This window comes from Microtus pennsylvanicus, chromosome 7, assembly GCF_037038515.1.
Source record: "Microtus pennsylvanicus isolate mMicPen1 chromosome 7, mMicPen1.hap1, whole genome shotgun sequence".
Taxonomy (NCBI): Eukaryota; Metazoa; Chordata; class Mammalia; order Rodentia; family Cricetidae; genus Microtus; species Microtus pennsylvanicus.
The window spans coordinates 62,725,050-62,741,605 of record NC_134585.1 but is presented as its reverse complement, the minus strand read 5'-3'; the positions used below and the strand labels follow the sequence as shown (position 1 = coordinate 62,741,605).

The 16,556-nt window shown below is 43.3% G+C and overlaps 1 protein-coding gene across 1 annotated transcript in view; it reads right to left on the bottom strand.

Annotated features, from left to right (window-relative positions):
• Positions 1–16,556, bottom strand: part of Kat2b (lysine acetyltransferase 2B) — a 123,042-nt gene that overhangs the window by 81,355 nt on the left and 25,131 nt on the right. Inside the window, exon 2 of the mRNA XM_075980981.1 lies at positions 1,114–1,240. Coding sequence (XP_075837096.1) covers positions 1,114–1,240 — 127 coding nt within the window. The remainder of the gene's footprint in view (positions 1–1,113; positions 1,241–16,556) is intronic.

Below are 16,556 nucleotides of genomic sequence, written 5' to 3'. Positions count from 1 at the left end.
CTGGTACTTTTGGACTCTTTCCTTTGCACTGTTTAAAAATGATTAACACAGCCTACAGCTTCAAACAAGATGTTTTGTAATGAAAGTGTTTTTCTTTTAATTACATCTTAGATTACTTCTGACACCAGGTCAGTCAGCACAAGGATGCACTTCTTAGTGTGCTGGTTTCCTGTGAGATCTAGACTCTGCTTCCTTTCGAGGAGTGCTTTAGTGCAGCCACTCCCAGTGCAGATCGTCATTGCTGACTCTTTTGTTTTGCAAGTAGTAAAATATCAATACTGAAATACCCTCTAGCAGAGAACAAAACAAAACATCAGACTCAGCTTAAAGGGGGCTGACCTCAGAGGTGGGGCCGCACCATTTGAACCAACAGCAAACTGTGAGAAAGACAAAGCCAACAATGCCACCCTTTTTCAGATGGTGCATAAAGGGGTAAGGGAGGACTTGGTGATGCCATGTTGTGCAGTGCTCGGTCCTTGCCATACTGGACAGTAAAGCACAGGCAGACAAGTGCAATCCATTAGATAACCAAAATGCTGTTATCTAAGAACAACCAGTTCCCTGCTGATCAGAAACAGAATCTGCACATATCTGTGATCCTGGCACTTGAGGAAAAAAGCACAACATCATGAAGTTGAGACCAGGTTGGCTACACAATGAGACCTGAAAGGCAGCTAGGGGTGTGTGTGTGTGTGTGTGTGTGTGTGTGTGTGTGTGTGTGTACGCACGCACGTGTGTAAGAAAAGAAAGATAAATTCATCTAGGGCTGGTGTCATAGTTCAGTGTCAAAGCATGTGCTTTATATGTGCAAAGCCCTGGTTTCATTGTCAGCACCAAAAAGAGGTGGAGGAGATTTGTCCCAAGAGTAGTGTTAGGAAGACTGAAGTGGAGTTCAGCTGGTTAAGAGCACTAGCTCTCTAGCAGAGGACCTGGGTTCGATTCCCAACACTCACATGACATCTCACAACCATCCATAACTCCAGTCCCAAAGAATCTGATAGCCTCTTCTGTCCGCCACAGGCTCTGACACAAACATGGTACACAGACACACGTTGTCTAGATGTGGTAGAGTACGTTTTCAGTCCCTTTTTGGAGGCTGATATGGGGACTTACCAAGGGCATGGCTACAGCTCCGGCAGGATTCAGTCAGACTAACGATTATTTGCTGGAGGTCTGCTCTTGGTGGAGTGGGAGAGGGGTTGGGGTTCTTCCAGCCATTGCATTTACAGGACTCTTCTGCCTAGAAGGGAATGAAGAGAGAAACAGAGCTCTATGATGAACAGCCATGGACAGTCTTACAAGAGAGCCATGCACACCAGTTATCTGAAAGGGACTCACACCTATGCCATGTAAATTTCTATATATGTAAGAGAATTAAAACCAAAGGAGAACAAACGGGATGCTTTGGGTGGTGGTTAAGTTTTGCTTCTTCTGATAGTATCTGCAGCCCAGATATTTTGCTATTGCCTTCCCCAGGGAATGGGCCGTTCCCAGACACTCTGAACCTCTAACTTCATAAACAAGCCAGACTCCCATAGAGTAAGAGGTCAAGAAAGAGCTTGGAATATTTGATATGAATCTCAAGTTTCCCTCCTTAGCTCTGTAGGAAAGAATGAAGCTGACATATTTCACCTGGGCTATAAAACAGCAAACAACACAACACCAGGCTTGCCATGCTTGTGTGGCTGGGAGGCCTTCAGCTAATGTCCTTGGACTGAATGATTCTGTTACTCCTTCCATTGCCACACAGATGGAGAGAGACTGAGGAAAGGCAATCAACCTTGACCCTAGGCCTCCACCCAGCACCCTGGCTGCACTTGTCTATCTCCGACGACAGGATACTTGAAGACCAGAATCCCTCTTCAGAACTGACCAAAACTACCGCATCTAATATGGGTGGGGTAACTACATGACAGTCTCCAACTCCATTATAACACCACTGCAAACTAGCATGCCCTAGCCCCAAGCCAGCTGCCACAGCAACAACTGAGAAGGCCCAAAAGCAGAGGGAAAAGAAGCAGAGTTTTTGTTTGTTTGTTTTTTACTGGGTTTCTCAATGTTACAGCCTTGGACGTCCTGTCTGGCCTCGAACTCAGAGATTCACCTGCCTCTGATTCCCAAGTGCTGGGATTAAAGGCGTGTGACACCACCACCTGGCTAGAGGCAAAGTTTAGATCCCCAGGAAACGTCTGTACATTCCCAGAAGACTACATGTAGCACAAATAATAAGAACCCAGAAACAGATACTGGGGTTCAACCTAAAGATCAGAAAAGCAAAGCAGCCTCTACCAATGCTCAGACTGAAGAGGTGAGCCTCAAACTACCAAACCTCAGACTCCACACTTCACTGAGTTCCTGATTCTTCCCCTTTAAATTCCTCTCTCCACCCAGCCATATTGCTCCTGGAACTAAAGATGTGTGACCACCTCTGCTGGGATCACCTTTGTGTGAGCTCTGTTTCTCTTTTTGACAGTCTTTCTTTGTAGCCAAGGGTGTCCTTGAACTCACAGAGGTCTAAACTCCTTATCTCCTGAGTCCTGGGATTAAAGGTGTGTGCCACCACTCCCTGGCCTATATGGCTGACTAGTATGGCTGCTTTGTTCTCTAATCTTCAGGTAAACTTTACTTATAAAACACAAATAATATACCACTATAACTACTTGGACATTTCTCCCTTTTATAAGCCCCCCTTCTCAAACCCTGTCTCTATAAGAACAGGTAGGATGACTCTAAAGTTGATCTTACATTTCTGTCCATGGCTAAGAACAAGCTTCTTGATTCTGCTCATTTGGGTATCATGGTTGCCACAGTTCCCAGAGGGAGGAAAAGCCCAGGTTAAGATGGAAAATGGCAGCACATTGGACAGAAAACAAAGAGCCTTTTCTGGCGCAGCAAGCTGCCAGGCAACACAAAATGAGCAAATTGTATTTCAAAGCATCAGTGCTATGTAGAGAGAAGTAAGATGACAACTGCGGGTGAGGAGCACTGTGAGGAGGACGACAGGGACGAAGGGGTGCCCATCCACGGCTGCTCGTGGAACTGCCGTGCAGTCAGGAAGTGAAGGCCAGCCTGAGTGGTTTATACATGCAAGACACTATGTGCAGTCCCCAGTACCAGCAGATAAAGAGAATTCAAGGATCCAAAACTTGTCTCCCTCTGGGGTTGCTTATCAAAGCACATTCATATGAGCAGACAAAACAGCCATGTGCATAAAATTAAAAATAACAAATACAAATAAAATATGTTTAAGGGACTGGAGAGATAGCTCAGCAGTTAGGAGCACTGGTTGCTCTTCCAGGGGATTCGAGTTCAATTCCCAGCAGCCAACATGGTGGCTCTGTAACACCATTCTCGGGGAATCTGACATTCTCTCCTGGTCTCAGCGACAGGTTTGTAGGCAGGCAAATCACTCACATACATAAAAATAAATAAGTTAAAAATCAGACCAAAAAATAAAAAAACACTTTAAAAAACTTGCCTTCCTCATTGAAATTCAGATGAACAAATAACCACCTCTGAAGCCTGGGTAAGAACTGCAGACTTTGAGTTGGAGATCATAACTTCACTACTACGTGGGCTTAGTGCAGACAGCAGAGAAACAAGTTCACACCCTACTTGCCTCTGCCTAATGTAAAATAATAGACCTGTTCCCTGGGGCTCATAAACCCCTAGTCACAAGTCTCAAAGCAGGAGGATTTATAATAATCAAGTCTTACATTTCTATTTAATATTAATCACACTAATTTAAGCCACTGTGATAGAATGCTGAATCTATTCTTCCACACAATAGATACTATACTTAAACATGTCCTGGGATTCAATATATATGGCTTTCCTTGAAAAACCGGCTAATTTTACTTTCCCACAAAATCTCAGGACTCCAGTAGGTTTTACAAAGTCAATTTTGGTTTCTTTGGTTCAGAAACTGTGATTTTTTTTCTAAATAAATAGAAAACTCCAAAAGCAAGAGAAGACAAGAAGGAGGCATGGAACAGAACAATGACAGTCCAATGGTTTTGTGGCCACATGGCACTCCAGAGTAGAAGGCAAGAAGGGCACGTCATAGGGGCAGCATGTCCAGGGAAAGAGATACCTTCTGGGGATGTAGCTCAGTGGTACAGCTTTGCCTTTCATGCCTAGAACAACAATGACAAAAAAAAAAGCATGTATAGTGGTACCCCCTATAATCTGAGAATTTAACATTGAGACTGGAGGTTCATGAGTTCAAGGCCAACCTAGGTTACATATTGAGAGCCTGTCATTAATTTCAGAACTAGGGAGGCAGAAAGGCAGAAGCAGGTGATCTTTGTGAGTTCAAAGACAACCTGTTCTACATATCAAGTTTCTGAATAGCTAGGGCTATAGAGAGAGACCCTGTCTCAAAACAAAACTAAAAATAGAAAAAAAAAAGTCGAGCCGTGGTGGTGCACGCCTTTAATCCCAGCACCCGGGAGGCAAAGGCAGGTGGACCTCTGTGAGTTCAAGGCCAACCTGGTCTACAGAGTGAGTTCCAGGACAGCAGGACTGTTTGACGGAGAAACCCTGTCTCAAAGGAAAAAAAAGTGAAGGAGCTGGGACTATATCTTATAGCACTTGTAGCATGCTTGAGACACTGGGATTAATTCCCTTGCAGTTCACATGGCGATCTAAATTGAGGTATGTTACCAGAAACAATATTAAAATATATGGGGCAAACAAAATGGCCCAGTGGGTAAGAAGAGTACTTGCTACCAAGGCTGATGACCTCAGTCTTTTCCCCAGAACCCACAGAGTAGAAGAAAATGAACACACACAGGTTGCCATCTAGCCTTCACAGAGATGCTGCAGTACACATACAGACACACACACACACACATATATATATATATATATCCACATGCACTCTAACTGGAAAACAAATATAATTTTTAAACTTATTAAATCGAGTATGATAGCTCAAACATATAATCCCAGCACTTTCCTATAATCCTGGCACTCAGGAGACTGAGAAAGGGTGATGACGAGTTCAAGGCCAGTCTAGACTATACAGTAAGACTCTGTCCCTAAAACAAACAAAAAATCTTTGGGCCAGCAAAGGTGACTAATAAGTAAAGGCCCTTACCATCCTCAAAGACAGTCTATACACAGGCACTATGTTATGCATACAATCCCGTGTAATGATATTTTATTTGTATTTTAATAAATAAAGCTTGCCTAAAGATCAAAATGCAAAACAGCCACACTAGCCAGTCAAACAGGCCAAGCAGACGTGGCACACACCTTCAACCCCAGCAGCCGCACTAGTCAGCCATAGAGGAAAGGCAGTGGTGGTGCACGCCTTTAATCCTAGCACTACAGATGAGACAGGAACTGGCTCTCTTTTTCAGTCTGAAGATTTCTTAGAGGTAAGAGCTCTCTAGTGGCTTGGCTGCTTTGCTTTTCTGGTCTTTAAGTTGAACCCCAATATCTGTCTCTGGATTTTTAATATTTGTGCTACATTTGGCACCAAACGTTTGGGGTATAAATTCACAAAATAGTGATTTGTCCCTGGCTTTCTAGGCATCAGCATAGGCCATAGCAGCAAATGGGGTACATTCCAGAACTGCACGTGAGGCTTCAATCCCACTCAGCTAGGCTTTCTTTTCTATCTTCCCAACAGAACCCCAATAACTGTTTCAGGGTTTTTATTATGCATGCTACACTCCTACACATACAAAGATAAAAAGAGCAATGTTTAAAATAATTCTTAATTATTTTATATTCACTACATATTATGATAATAACTTTTAGAGTACCCGTCAGAAAAAAAAAATCATTTAACTTAATGAAATTTAAGTTCTAGTCTCTCTCTCTCTCTCTCTCTCTCTCTCTCTCTCTCTCTCACACACACACACACACACACACTTTAGCATATATATGTCTACAGAGACACATATGTATAAATAGATATCATATTATAAATACATGTGTCCACACACATCTCCCCCTTCTCTTGCTGGGGATCAACCCAAGTGATTAACATATTAGACAAATCCTATACAACTGGGCCACATCCAAGCCACACCATTTTTTAGTGTGATTTAGTGTGATATTGTAGGTTGAACAGTGTCTCCTCCATTCCCCCAGGCAAAGCTCAAAGATTTGCACACAAAGACTCAAGCTGGGAAGAAGTCCAATAGAACAAAGAGGCAAAATTAGAGCGGTAAACCAGACAAACAAGTTGTCCAGGATTGCCAAGAGATGCCAGCTGCTGAAGGGAGGGAGGAAGAGGAAAGGTTGGGAAGGAAGAGAAGGAGGAGAGGGGGTGGTCCTTAAAAGGAGAGGAAAGGGCTTTAGAACTAAGGAGAGAGGGCCTTCTAACAAAACAAGCCTTGCTTAACTCTGTCCCTGACTTCAGCTCCCCAGAGCCAACACAGTTATTTTAAGCCACCAATTTTGTAATCATGTGTTAGATAGATCTAAGAAACTGATACATGAAGTAACTACAAAACCATAAGATCTGGTGGTTCATACCTCAACACTTGGGAATCTGAGGCAGGAGGACTTTGAGGCCTGTCTGGACTACATAGTAAGTTTTAGACACCCTAAGCTTCTAAAATAATTAAATTCTGTACATTGCTCACATTATAACTGTAAGTGATTTCTGCACTGGTGAATGAAGGGAAATCTCCCCACACTCCTCGTCTTCACTGTGGACATTACAGTTTTGGGTAGAAAACTTCAATAACCCTGAAGTGGTTAAAAACACTCCATGATGCATAGATTTCCCCGAGTCATGCTTGTTAGTGAGGTTTCCTTTTCTGGGTCAAGTTTGGAGAACACTTATGGCACCTGTTCATGCCCAGGAAAATGTCAATCTGAGTGTACAGTGTTGATACGTGTGATGCACTATCTACTCTGGAAGGAGGAAATAAGTCCTTTACGAAACAGTCAGTGAAAGCTGGAGGTGCAGGTCAGTGATTCAGTGTTTGCCTAGAATGTACAAAACCGAGTTCCAACCACAGCACCAGGAATAAACAAACCAGTGCACTCTATTGTCCTGGCTGCCAAAAACACAGCTCTGACATGTGCTTTGAACTGCCCTCCGCTTTGGCCTTCAAGTCCCCTTCCAATTGTTACAGCCAGGCTACTGTTTGCAGAGACAAGTGGTCCCCTTGGCAAACCCTCTTCCACAGCTCTTGGTAATTAGGCATGACAGCTGCTGCCTAAAAGAACTCCTTGCAGGGTTAATCTAGTGGCTTTAACTGAATAACAGCTGAAGGACACCTTTCAGGTAGCCTCTACCAATTCAACTACCACAGGAGCCAGCAACCTGGGCACCAAGGAGGAGCCAGCTGTCCAGGTGACATCATTTCCCAAGAGCAAGTCTATGCAAACAGGACATATCCAAGGAAGAAGAAAATGAGCTCCAGAAAATGAGACACAAAGTGGTTTTAGCCACATAAAAGGATCCTGGGCATGCAGTGAATGCAGTGACTTTCTTACAATGAGCTGGATCCTGGGCATGCAGTGAATGCAGAGACTTTCCTACAGTCAACAGGATCCTGGGCATGCAGTGAATGCAGTGACTTTCTTACAATGAACTGGATCCTGGGCATGTAGTGAATGCAGAGACTTTCCTACAGTGAACGGAATCCTGGGCATGCAGTGAATGCAGTGACTTCCCTACAGTAAATGGAATCCTGGGCATGCAATGAATGCAGTGACTTCCCTACAGTAAATGGAATCCTGGGCGTGCAGTGAATGCAGTGACTTTCCTACAGTAAATGGAATCCTGGGCATGCAGTGAATGCAGTGACTTTCCTACAGTAAATGGAATTCTGGGCATGCAGTGACTTTCCTACAGTGAACGGAATCCTGGGCATGCAGTGAATGCAGTGACTTTTCTACAGTGAACGGAATCCCGGGCATGCAGTGAATGCAGTGACTTTCTTAGAGTGAACTGAAGACATTGGAGGGACTTTAGGGAACTGAGTTGGATAGACGTGTGGTCATACCCCCGACGACAGACAAGAGGAACAGTAGATTGCAGTTTGCTTAGTGTTAATATGTAAGTATTCATGTTATTTGGAAGTCATATGGGGAAAATAGAAGAAAGACAGTCATCCTATCCAACAGAATTCTGTAATGCTGAAAATACTAGACAGACTCACATTGGTAGAAAACTCAGGAAAAGCAGCTGGGCAGTGGTGACCCATACCTTTAATCCCAGCACTGGGGAGGCAGAGGCAGGCAGATCTCTGTGAGTTCAAGGCCAGCCTGGTGTACAAGTGCTAGGTCCAGGACAGGCTCCAAAGCTACAAAGAGAAACCCTGTCTCAAAAAACCAGAAAGAAAGAAAGAAAGAAAGAAAGAAAGAAAGAAAGAAAGAAAGAAAGAAAGAAAGAAAGAAAGAAAGAAAGAAAGAAAGAAAGAAAGAAAGAGAAAGAAAGAAGGAAAAGAAAACTTAGGAAAAGCACACTGACGGCAAATCGCTTCTCAGCCCTCTGACTCAGACCAAGTATAGGAAAACAGTAGAGAAAAATGATGAATCTAACGTTTATTTGCCATTGTACTGGGAGAAACACCTGCATTTCTATCTTTCCCTCACTCTGTATGGGGAATGTATGAGGTACTCACACTGCTTAGAGACAAGCTGAGGGTGGGGCTCTGTCCACCATGCAGATGCACAGCTTCTGTTCTGGCAGGTACCTGGGCATGGGGCTGGGAGTAGAGGTCAAGGGGCAGTGGGCGTTGCATTCCCTACCTCTGAGCTCTGAAATTTGAAAAAGACATACTATTTATTTAAAAGTCAAAGTAGGCCAGTGAGAAGACTCAAGACTCGGTGGGTGGAGGCACTTGCCACCAGGCCTTGTGATCTTAGATTCATCCCTAGAACCCACGTAGAGAAGGAGGGAATTGATTTCATAAACTTATTCTCAGCTCTCCATAAGTACACTGTGGTATACTTGCACCTACACATATACACACAATGAGCAAATAAACATTAAAAAAAAAATAAAAGTCAGGAGTTGGAGAGACAGCTTTGAAGTTAAGAGCGCTGACTAGTCTTCCAGAGAGCCCAGGTTCTATTCCCAACCACCCACAGAGAAGCTCACAAATGTCTGTAACTACAGTTCATGGAAATGCAAAAATTTCTTCTGGACTCATGGGCACTATAAACACATGGTGCACAGACATGCCAGTAAAACACCCATACACATAAAATTTAAAAAAATAAATCTTTTTTTAAAAAATTAAAGTGGGAAGTTGACGATACACCTCAGTGACGGAGTAATTATTGCACGTGTGAGGCCTAAGGATCAACCCAGAGCTGACAAAAAAAAAAAAAAAGGAGAAGTCGGGCATGGTGACTCACGCCAATCCTCGGGAGGCTGAGGATTAGAGAGCTGGCTCAGCAGTTAGGAGCACTTGCTGCTCCTACAGAGGACTTGGGTTCAGTACCTCCCAGGAAGCACCTGATCAATATCTGTAACTCTGGCTCTGGGGATCTGATGCTGTCTCTGGCCTGTCTGGGCACCTGCACGGACATTTATATACATACAAGAAATACAAACACAAACTACTGAGGTACCTCTCCTTCCATTAGCATGCAACAGTGGAGAAACAAGATCGCTGCTGGGAACGATGCAGGACATGCTTCAGGTGGAGACTGTAGGGAGTGGTCGCTGTCCGCAACATTAGAACAGTACCTCAGAAATTTAAATTTTCCATATAATACAATTCCACGTATGAGCATATATTTTTAAAAATTGAAGCAATAATATGCTTGCCTAGATGCATGAGGCCTTGGGTTCAAGGCTCAGTAATCATTAGGAAAAAACTATTACAGGAAATCAGAACAGATATTTGTTCACCCACGTTCTGGCTGCCTTATTTATTTAGCACAATGGCCAAAAGTCAAAAGCAATGAATGAATGTAGCATAAATAATAAAATCCCAGAGACAGAAATTGGGGTTCGACCCAAAAACCAGAAAAGCAAAGCAGACAAGCCACTAGAGAAGTCTTACCTCTACCAAGACTGGGTGACCACAAAATAAACAGACTAAGTCCCTCTCTCCTCCCATTTTATATTCCTTCTAGGACTGGGATTAAAAGTGTGAGCCACCATCACCTGGATTTGTTTCTGCATTGATCTTGTGTAGCCAAAGGTTTTGCCTTAAACTCACAGAGATTCATCTGACCGTGTCTCCCAAATCCTGGGTTTAAAGGTGTGTGTCACCACTACCTGACCTCTATTGGCTTTAGCTTCGCCTCTGGTCTTCAGATAAGATTTATTTATCAAGCCGGGCGGTGGTGGCGCACGCCTTTAATCCCAGCACTCGGGAGGCAGAGGCAGGAGGATCTCTGTGAGTTCGAGACCAGCCTGGTCTATAGAGCTAGTTCTAGGACAGGCTCCAAAGCCACAGAGAAACCCTGTCTCAAAAAACCAAAAAAAAAAAAAAGATTTATTTATCAAAATACAAATCATATACCACTACACATTAATAGGTAAATTCAACCTGGCATATGTAAGCAATTTTATGTTCTTTGGAATATTTAGAAAATGTATATATGTGCCTCTACATATGTATGTGCCTGTGTGCATGCCTGTGTATATGTGTGTAAATCCAGGTGTGTATGCATGTGTGCATGTGTCTGTATGTACATGTACATACCTGCTGCAATGTGGAACTTGAGGACAGTTTGCTAAGTAAAATCGGCCAGTCACAAGAGGAAAGCTCTGCATGACTTCCCTTCTACACGGAGTTAAATTTGTAGAGATAAAAATATAGGAGTATGATAAAACACAGTTTATACATGTATGAAATACGAAAGAACAGATGAAAACATTCATAGAAAGGACAACAGGACTGGCAAGATGGCTAAGCGGGTAAAGTGACTGCTTTGGAAGCAGGGCAGTCTGAGTCGATCCCAGGATCCTACATGGTGGGAGAGAGCTGATGCCACAAACTCGTTCTCTGACCTCCAAAAACCATGTGCCCACAGTCACCTCTCTCTCTCTCTCTCTCTCTCTCTCACACACACACACACACACACACACCAACAATATAAAAAATTAAAAATAAGCAAGGTAGTAGTAGCACACAACTTTAATCCAAGCACTTGGGAGGCAGTGGAAGTTGGATCTCTGAGTTCTAGGCAACCTGGTCTATAACTGACTGTCAAGGCAACCAGGACTATACAAAAAAAAAAAAACCTGTTTGGTTTCTTAAATATTTAGTATGTGTGTGTGGACCTAAGTGTATATGTATGTGTACCATGAACATGCAGGTACCCAAAGAGACCTGAAGAAACAGTTAGATCCCCTAAAACTGGAGTTATAGGTGGTTGTGATCAGCCTGATAAATGTTGGGAACTGAACCCAGGTCCTCTGCAAGAGCAGCCAGTTCCATTACTGAGCCATCTCTCCAACTCCCTACATAAATTTCTTAATGCTACTAGACTGTAGACTTAAAATGGTAAAGACAGTGAACTTTTTTGAGAGTATCATTCTGTAGTACAGACTAGATTAGAATTGTTTGGTTTGGGGTTTTTGTTTGTTTTTGTTTTGTTTTTTTCAACTTGACACAAACTAGAGTTATCTAGAAAGAAGAAACTCAACTGAAAAAAAAAATGCCTGCATAAAATTGGACAGTAGGCAAGCTTCTGGAGCAGCTCCATAATGACTGCTGAGGAAGAGCCCAGCACACTATCAGTAGGGCCAACCTTGGTCAGATAGTCCTTAGCTATAAGAAAGCAGGCTGAGCTGAGTGGTGGCGCAAGCCCCTTTAATCCCAGCACTCAGGAGGCAGCTGAAGACAGATCTGTGTGAGTTCAAGACTAGACTGGTCTACAGAGTTCCAGGACTGGCTCCGTAACTACTGAGAAACCCTGGCTTGAAAAAAGGAAAGAAGAGAGGGAGGGAGGGAGGGAGGGAGGGAGGGAGAGAGAGAGAGAGAGAGAGAGAGAGAGAGAGAGAGAGAGAGAGAGAGAGAGAGAGAGAGAGATTCTGCCCTGACTTCCCTGGATGATGAATTATAAGTTGTAAGATTAAATGAATCCTATTCGATCTCCTTTTTGCAGAGAATACAGAAATAAGCTATCATGCCCTGCTCTCTGGTTCTAGGGAGAAGGTTCCAAGGTTATAAGCACTTGTTGATCTTGCAGCAGATCCCACATGGTGATTCACAACCACATGTAACTTCAGTTCTAGGGGATCTGATGTCCTTTCTGACCTCCACGGGCATTAGACATGCAAGTGGTACATATATATTCATGCAAGCAAAACAAAAACACAAAAGAAATCTTTAAAAACATTTTTAAAAAATCTATAGTACTATGGATGTGGCCTAGAGGTAGAAAGTCTGCCTATCGTAGATGAATCACTTTTCTTTTGCTATGCAGAAGTTTTTAAATTTTATGTATTTCCCAGCATGCAGGCACACACCTTTAATCCCATCATGCAGGAGGCATAGAAGTGGGGAATCTCTGTGAGTTCAAAGCCAGCCTGGTCTTCCAAAGTTCAGGCCAGCAAGGGCAACACAGTGAGACCCTGTCTAGAAAAAACAAAAACAACAAAGACAAGGAGGGGTGAAAATAATAATGTAATGCTCTATTACTAGGTGTGTACATGTAAGAGTGTATGTACATGTAAGAGTGGAAACACGCATGCCAAGGCACACATGTGGAAGTCAGCAGAACGCTGAGGAGTGGCTTTCTGTCATTCGTCGTATGTCAAGCCATCGGGCTTGCACTTTCACCGTAGATTTCTCAAGTGGCATTTTTTAAATCTGTTGACAATGACAAGTGACATTGAGTGCTGTGACCATATTCTCTCTCTCTCTCTCTCTCTCTCTCTCTCTCTCTCTCTCTCTCTCTCTGTCTGCACTGGGTACTGGACACAGGCCTCACACTTGCCAGTGAGCCACATCTTTAGCCCAGAAAACTCTTTGTCCTCTTCCTTCTCTTTTCTCACTTCTGTTTTGCTTTTTGTTTGTTTGCTTGTTTGTTTGTTTGTTTGTGGTTGGTTGGTTTGGTTTTTCTTTTCTTTTTGATAGTGAGACAAAGTCTCACTGTGTAACCCAGGCTGGCTTCACATTTGTGGTGTTCCTCTTAGCTTAGCCTCTCAACTGCTAAATTACAGGTATGAGCTATAAGCCCAGTTTTCTTCTTGATTTAATGTTGGCAAAACCTAGGAGAGATCAGTGCTATCGAAGTTTTGCTAAGTGGATATGAAGCCAAATCAGTTCCTGGACATTATGTTTATATTCCTAGATTAGTGCTGCTCTCAACAGAGAAGCTTCTTGGTGCAGAAGACAGTTACTACAGAATCCTTTTGGGGGCTAAAGAGATGGTTCAGAGGTCAAGAGCATTGCCTGCTCTTCCAAAGGTCCTGAGTTCAATTCCCAGCAACCACATGGTGGCTCACAACCATCTATAATGAGATCTGGTGCACTCTTCTGGCATGCAGGCAGGCATGGAAGGAATGTTGTATACATAATAAATAAATAAATTTAAAAAAAATACAGAATCCTTTTTTTTTCTTTCTGAGACAGGGTTTGCCTGTAGTTTTGGTGCCTGTCCTGGAACTAGCTCTTGTAGACCAGGCTGACCTCGAACTCACAGAGATCCGCCTGCTTCTGCATCCCAAGTGCTGGGATTAAAGGTGTGCGCCACTACCTGGCAATGCAGAATCTTATAACCGTTAAAAAGTAGTCTGACTACATAACTGTTGAGTGCTCAGTCCTAAATCAAACATCTATACCACCTCCTCCAAGGCTAGGGAGCAACATGGAAGAGGGTGGGCTAACTGAAGGGCTGGAACATGGAGGTGAGCGCACTAAAACACTGTCTTCTGATATGACATGGCTAAAGTAATCATGAACATGTGTTTATGTAGCCGTGACTGGAAGGCTGGAAATTCAATCAGAGACAATGCCCACCTCCACTAACACATATACAGGGTCTCACGCTAGCCTCAAACCTGTGATCCTCCTGCCTTAGCCTCCCAATGAGAATTCTTTTTTTTTTTTCAGGGGGGAAGGGGTGGAAATTTGACAGGGTCATATATTGTGTCCTAGTCTAGCCTAGAACCCACTATGTCACCCAGCAATCCTCCTGCCTTGGGGTTCTGGATGGAGATGGATTCTAAGTGTATCAGTTTTCAATGGGGTTTCTTTTTAGTTCTCTCTCTCTCTCTCTCTCTCTCTCTCTCTCTCTCTCTCTCTCTCTCTCCCTCTCTCTCTCTTTCTCTCTCTCTCTCTCTCTCTCTCTGCTTTTATCTGTGAAGATGCTGAAGCATCCAGTTGAGTTCTCAACTCTCTGATCAGCCTCACTCAGCTGCCTGGTTGGCACTCAGCCACTTAGACATAAGCTGACTGCTGGAATGTCTCCATCCTCCACCTGCTGTTGGGCAATGGGATGAGAAATTCAAGTCTTGCATGAGGTTGCTTTGGAAGCTCATGCTCTCCCGAAGGACGCATAACCAGCCTAACCTGTGAAGCAGATCTTGCAGCCCACATTCCCAACCGCCCACACCAGCTTTGTGCCTAGAGCTCTACAGAGGGTTTGTCTTCGGCACCACAGCCCCCTTTCAAACCCCACTGCCCTTCATCCTATGGCCCTTCTCCAACTTCTAAGGTTCAGTTAACACTTTAACTCAATGCCTCACCCACCACCTTGGGTTCTTGGACTTACACCTCATTATCAAGGCCTTCTTCAAGGACTCTTCCTCCTTTCTTCCCACAAATCCCTATTCCCAATCCTTCACTTGAAAAACACAGAAAAATAAATTTTTAATAAAAAAATAATGAAAATTTCACGCTATTCAAAAATCTCTAATTTTTTAAGTTAAAAAAGAAAGACCGGGGCTGGAGAGATGGCTCAGTGGTTAAGAGCATTGCCTGCTCTTCCAAAGGTCCTGAGTTCAATTCCCGGCAACCACATATTGGCTCACAACCATCTGTAATGAGGTCCGGTGCCCTCTTCTGGCCTGCAGGTATACACAGAGACAGAATATTGTATACATAATAAATAAATAAATATTTAAAAAAAAAAAAAGAAAGAAAGAAAGACCGCCGGGCGGTGGTGGCACACGCCTTTAATCCTAGCACTCGGGAGGCAGAGGCAGGCGGATCTCTGTGAGTTCGAGACCAGCCTGGTCTACAAGAGCTCCAGGACAGGCTCCAAAACCACAGAGAAACCCTGTCTTGAAAAACCAAAAAAAAAAAAAAAGAAAGAAAGAAAGACCAAAAAAAGCTCCATAACTCCCAAACTAGGCAGTGGTGGTGCATGCCTTTAATCCCAGCACTTGGGAGGCAGAGGCAGGCGGATCTCTGTGAGTTTGAGTCCAGCCTGGTCTACAAGAGCAAGTTCCAGAAGAAAGAAGAAGATTCCTTTCTTTCTCTTCTTTTCTTTTTTGGTTTTTATTTTTGTGGTGTGGTGGTTAAGTCCATAAAAAATGTAATTGATAGCTCAAGTCTAAAATCCTCCAGAATAGTCTTTCTAACTGTATAGACATTCACTGAATCCACATAGTTTGGGATTTAGCAGTTAAGTAGCTACCATGATCCAGCTGTGTGATGATTTTCTGTTCATTAAAACACAGTGGTTTTCTTTTTAGACAGAGTCTCACTATGTAGTGCTGGCTGGCTTGGAACTGGCCTTGAAGTCACAGAGATCTACCTGCTGCCTCCTAATTTTGGAGATTAAAGAGCACGTCCTAGCACTGTAAGATGAGTAATTACAAAAAAGGAAAATCTTCATTAGGGACTGGAAAAAAATGGTTCAGCAGCTCAGAGCATTTGTTCTTGCAAAAGACAGAGGTTCAATTCCCAGCACCCACATGGCAGCTCACAATCAGTTCCAATAAATCTGAAGCGATCTGCCTTCCTCTGCCTCCCAAGTGATGGGACCATTCCAATCTACATTTTTTGTTGTTGTTGTTAAATCTTGCTTACCATCAAGTAGAACATTTGATTCTACTTGATCTAGGTCATCTTATTTTCCCAACAACTCCATAGGAAGGCCAGTGATAGAGAAAGGTGTGGCTGGCCTGAGCTTACATAGCTGGCAAAGAGCAAGGAGCCAAAACCAATCCCAGAACTCAGGTCTGGCACTGGAAAATATCTTATGGTGCCTCATTCTTAAAGGGTGAGGTGATGCAACAGGGCCAGCAGTTCTAGGTTATGCTGGCTACCCAGGCAGTCAGAAACCAGCCTACATGAGACCCTGTCTCTATTTGCCTATACCAAAAGAAAGTGGCTATTGATAAATGCAGCTACATGTATGAATCTGAAAACCACCGCTGCATTTAAAGGAGATGGTGATGGCAGTGGTACCAAGGACAGATCACTCCATCTCTCAAGATACAGCTTCAGCTTTCTTTTTAATGTTTTTCTTTAAAACCAGACCTAAAGTGTGTCCTGGCTGGCCTAAAATTTATCCTGTGACCCCAGTAAGGCGTGAAACTTTTATTCTATTAATGGAGTGACTGGAGTTACAAGTTCTACACCACCAAATGATAAAACTGGACAGAGTCCATTCAGAAGCAGCTCCTTGGGGTGGAGTAGTAGAAGGGGAATCTCCAGAATGAC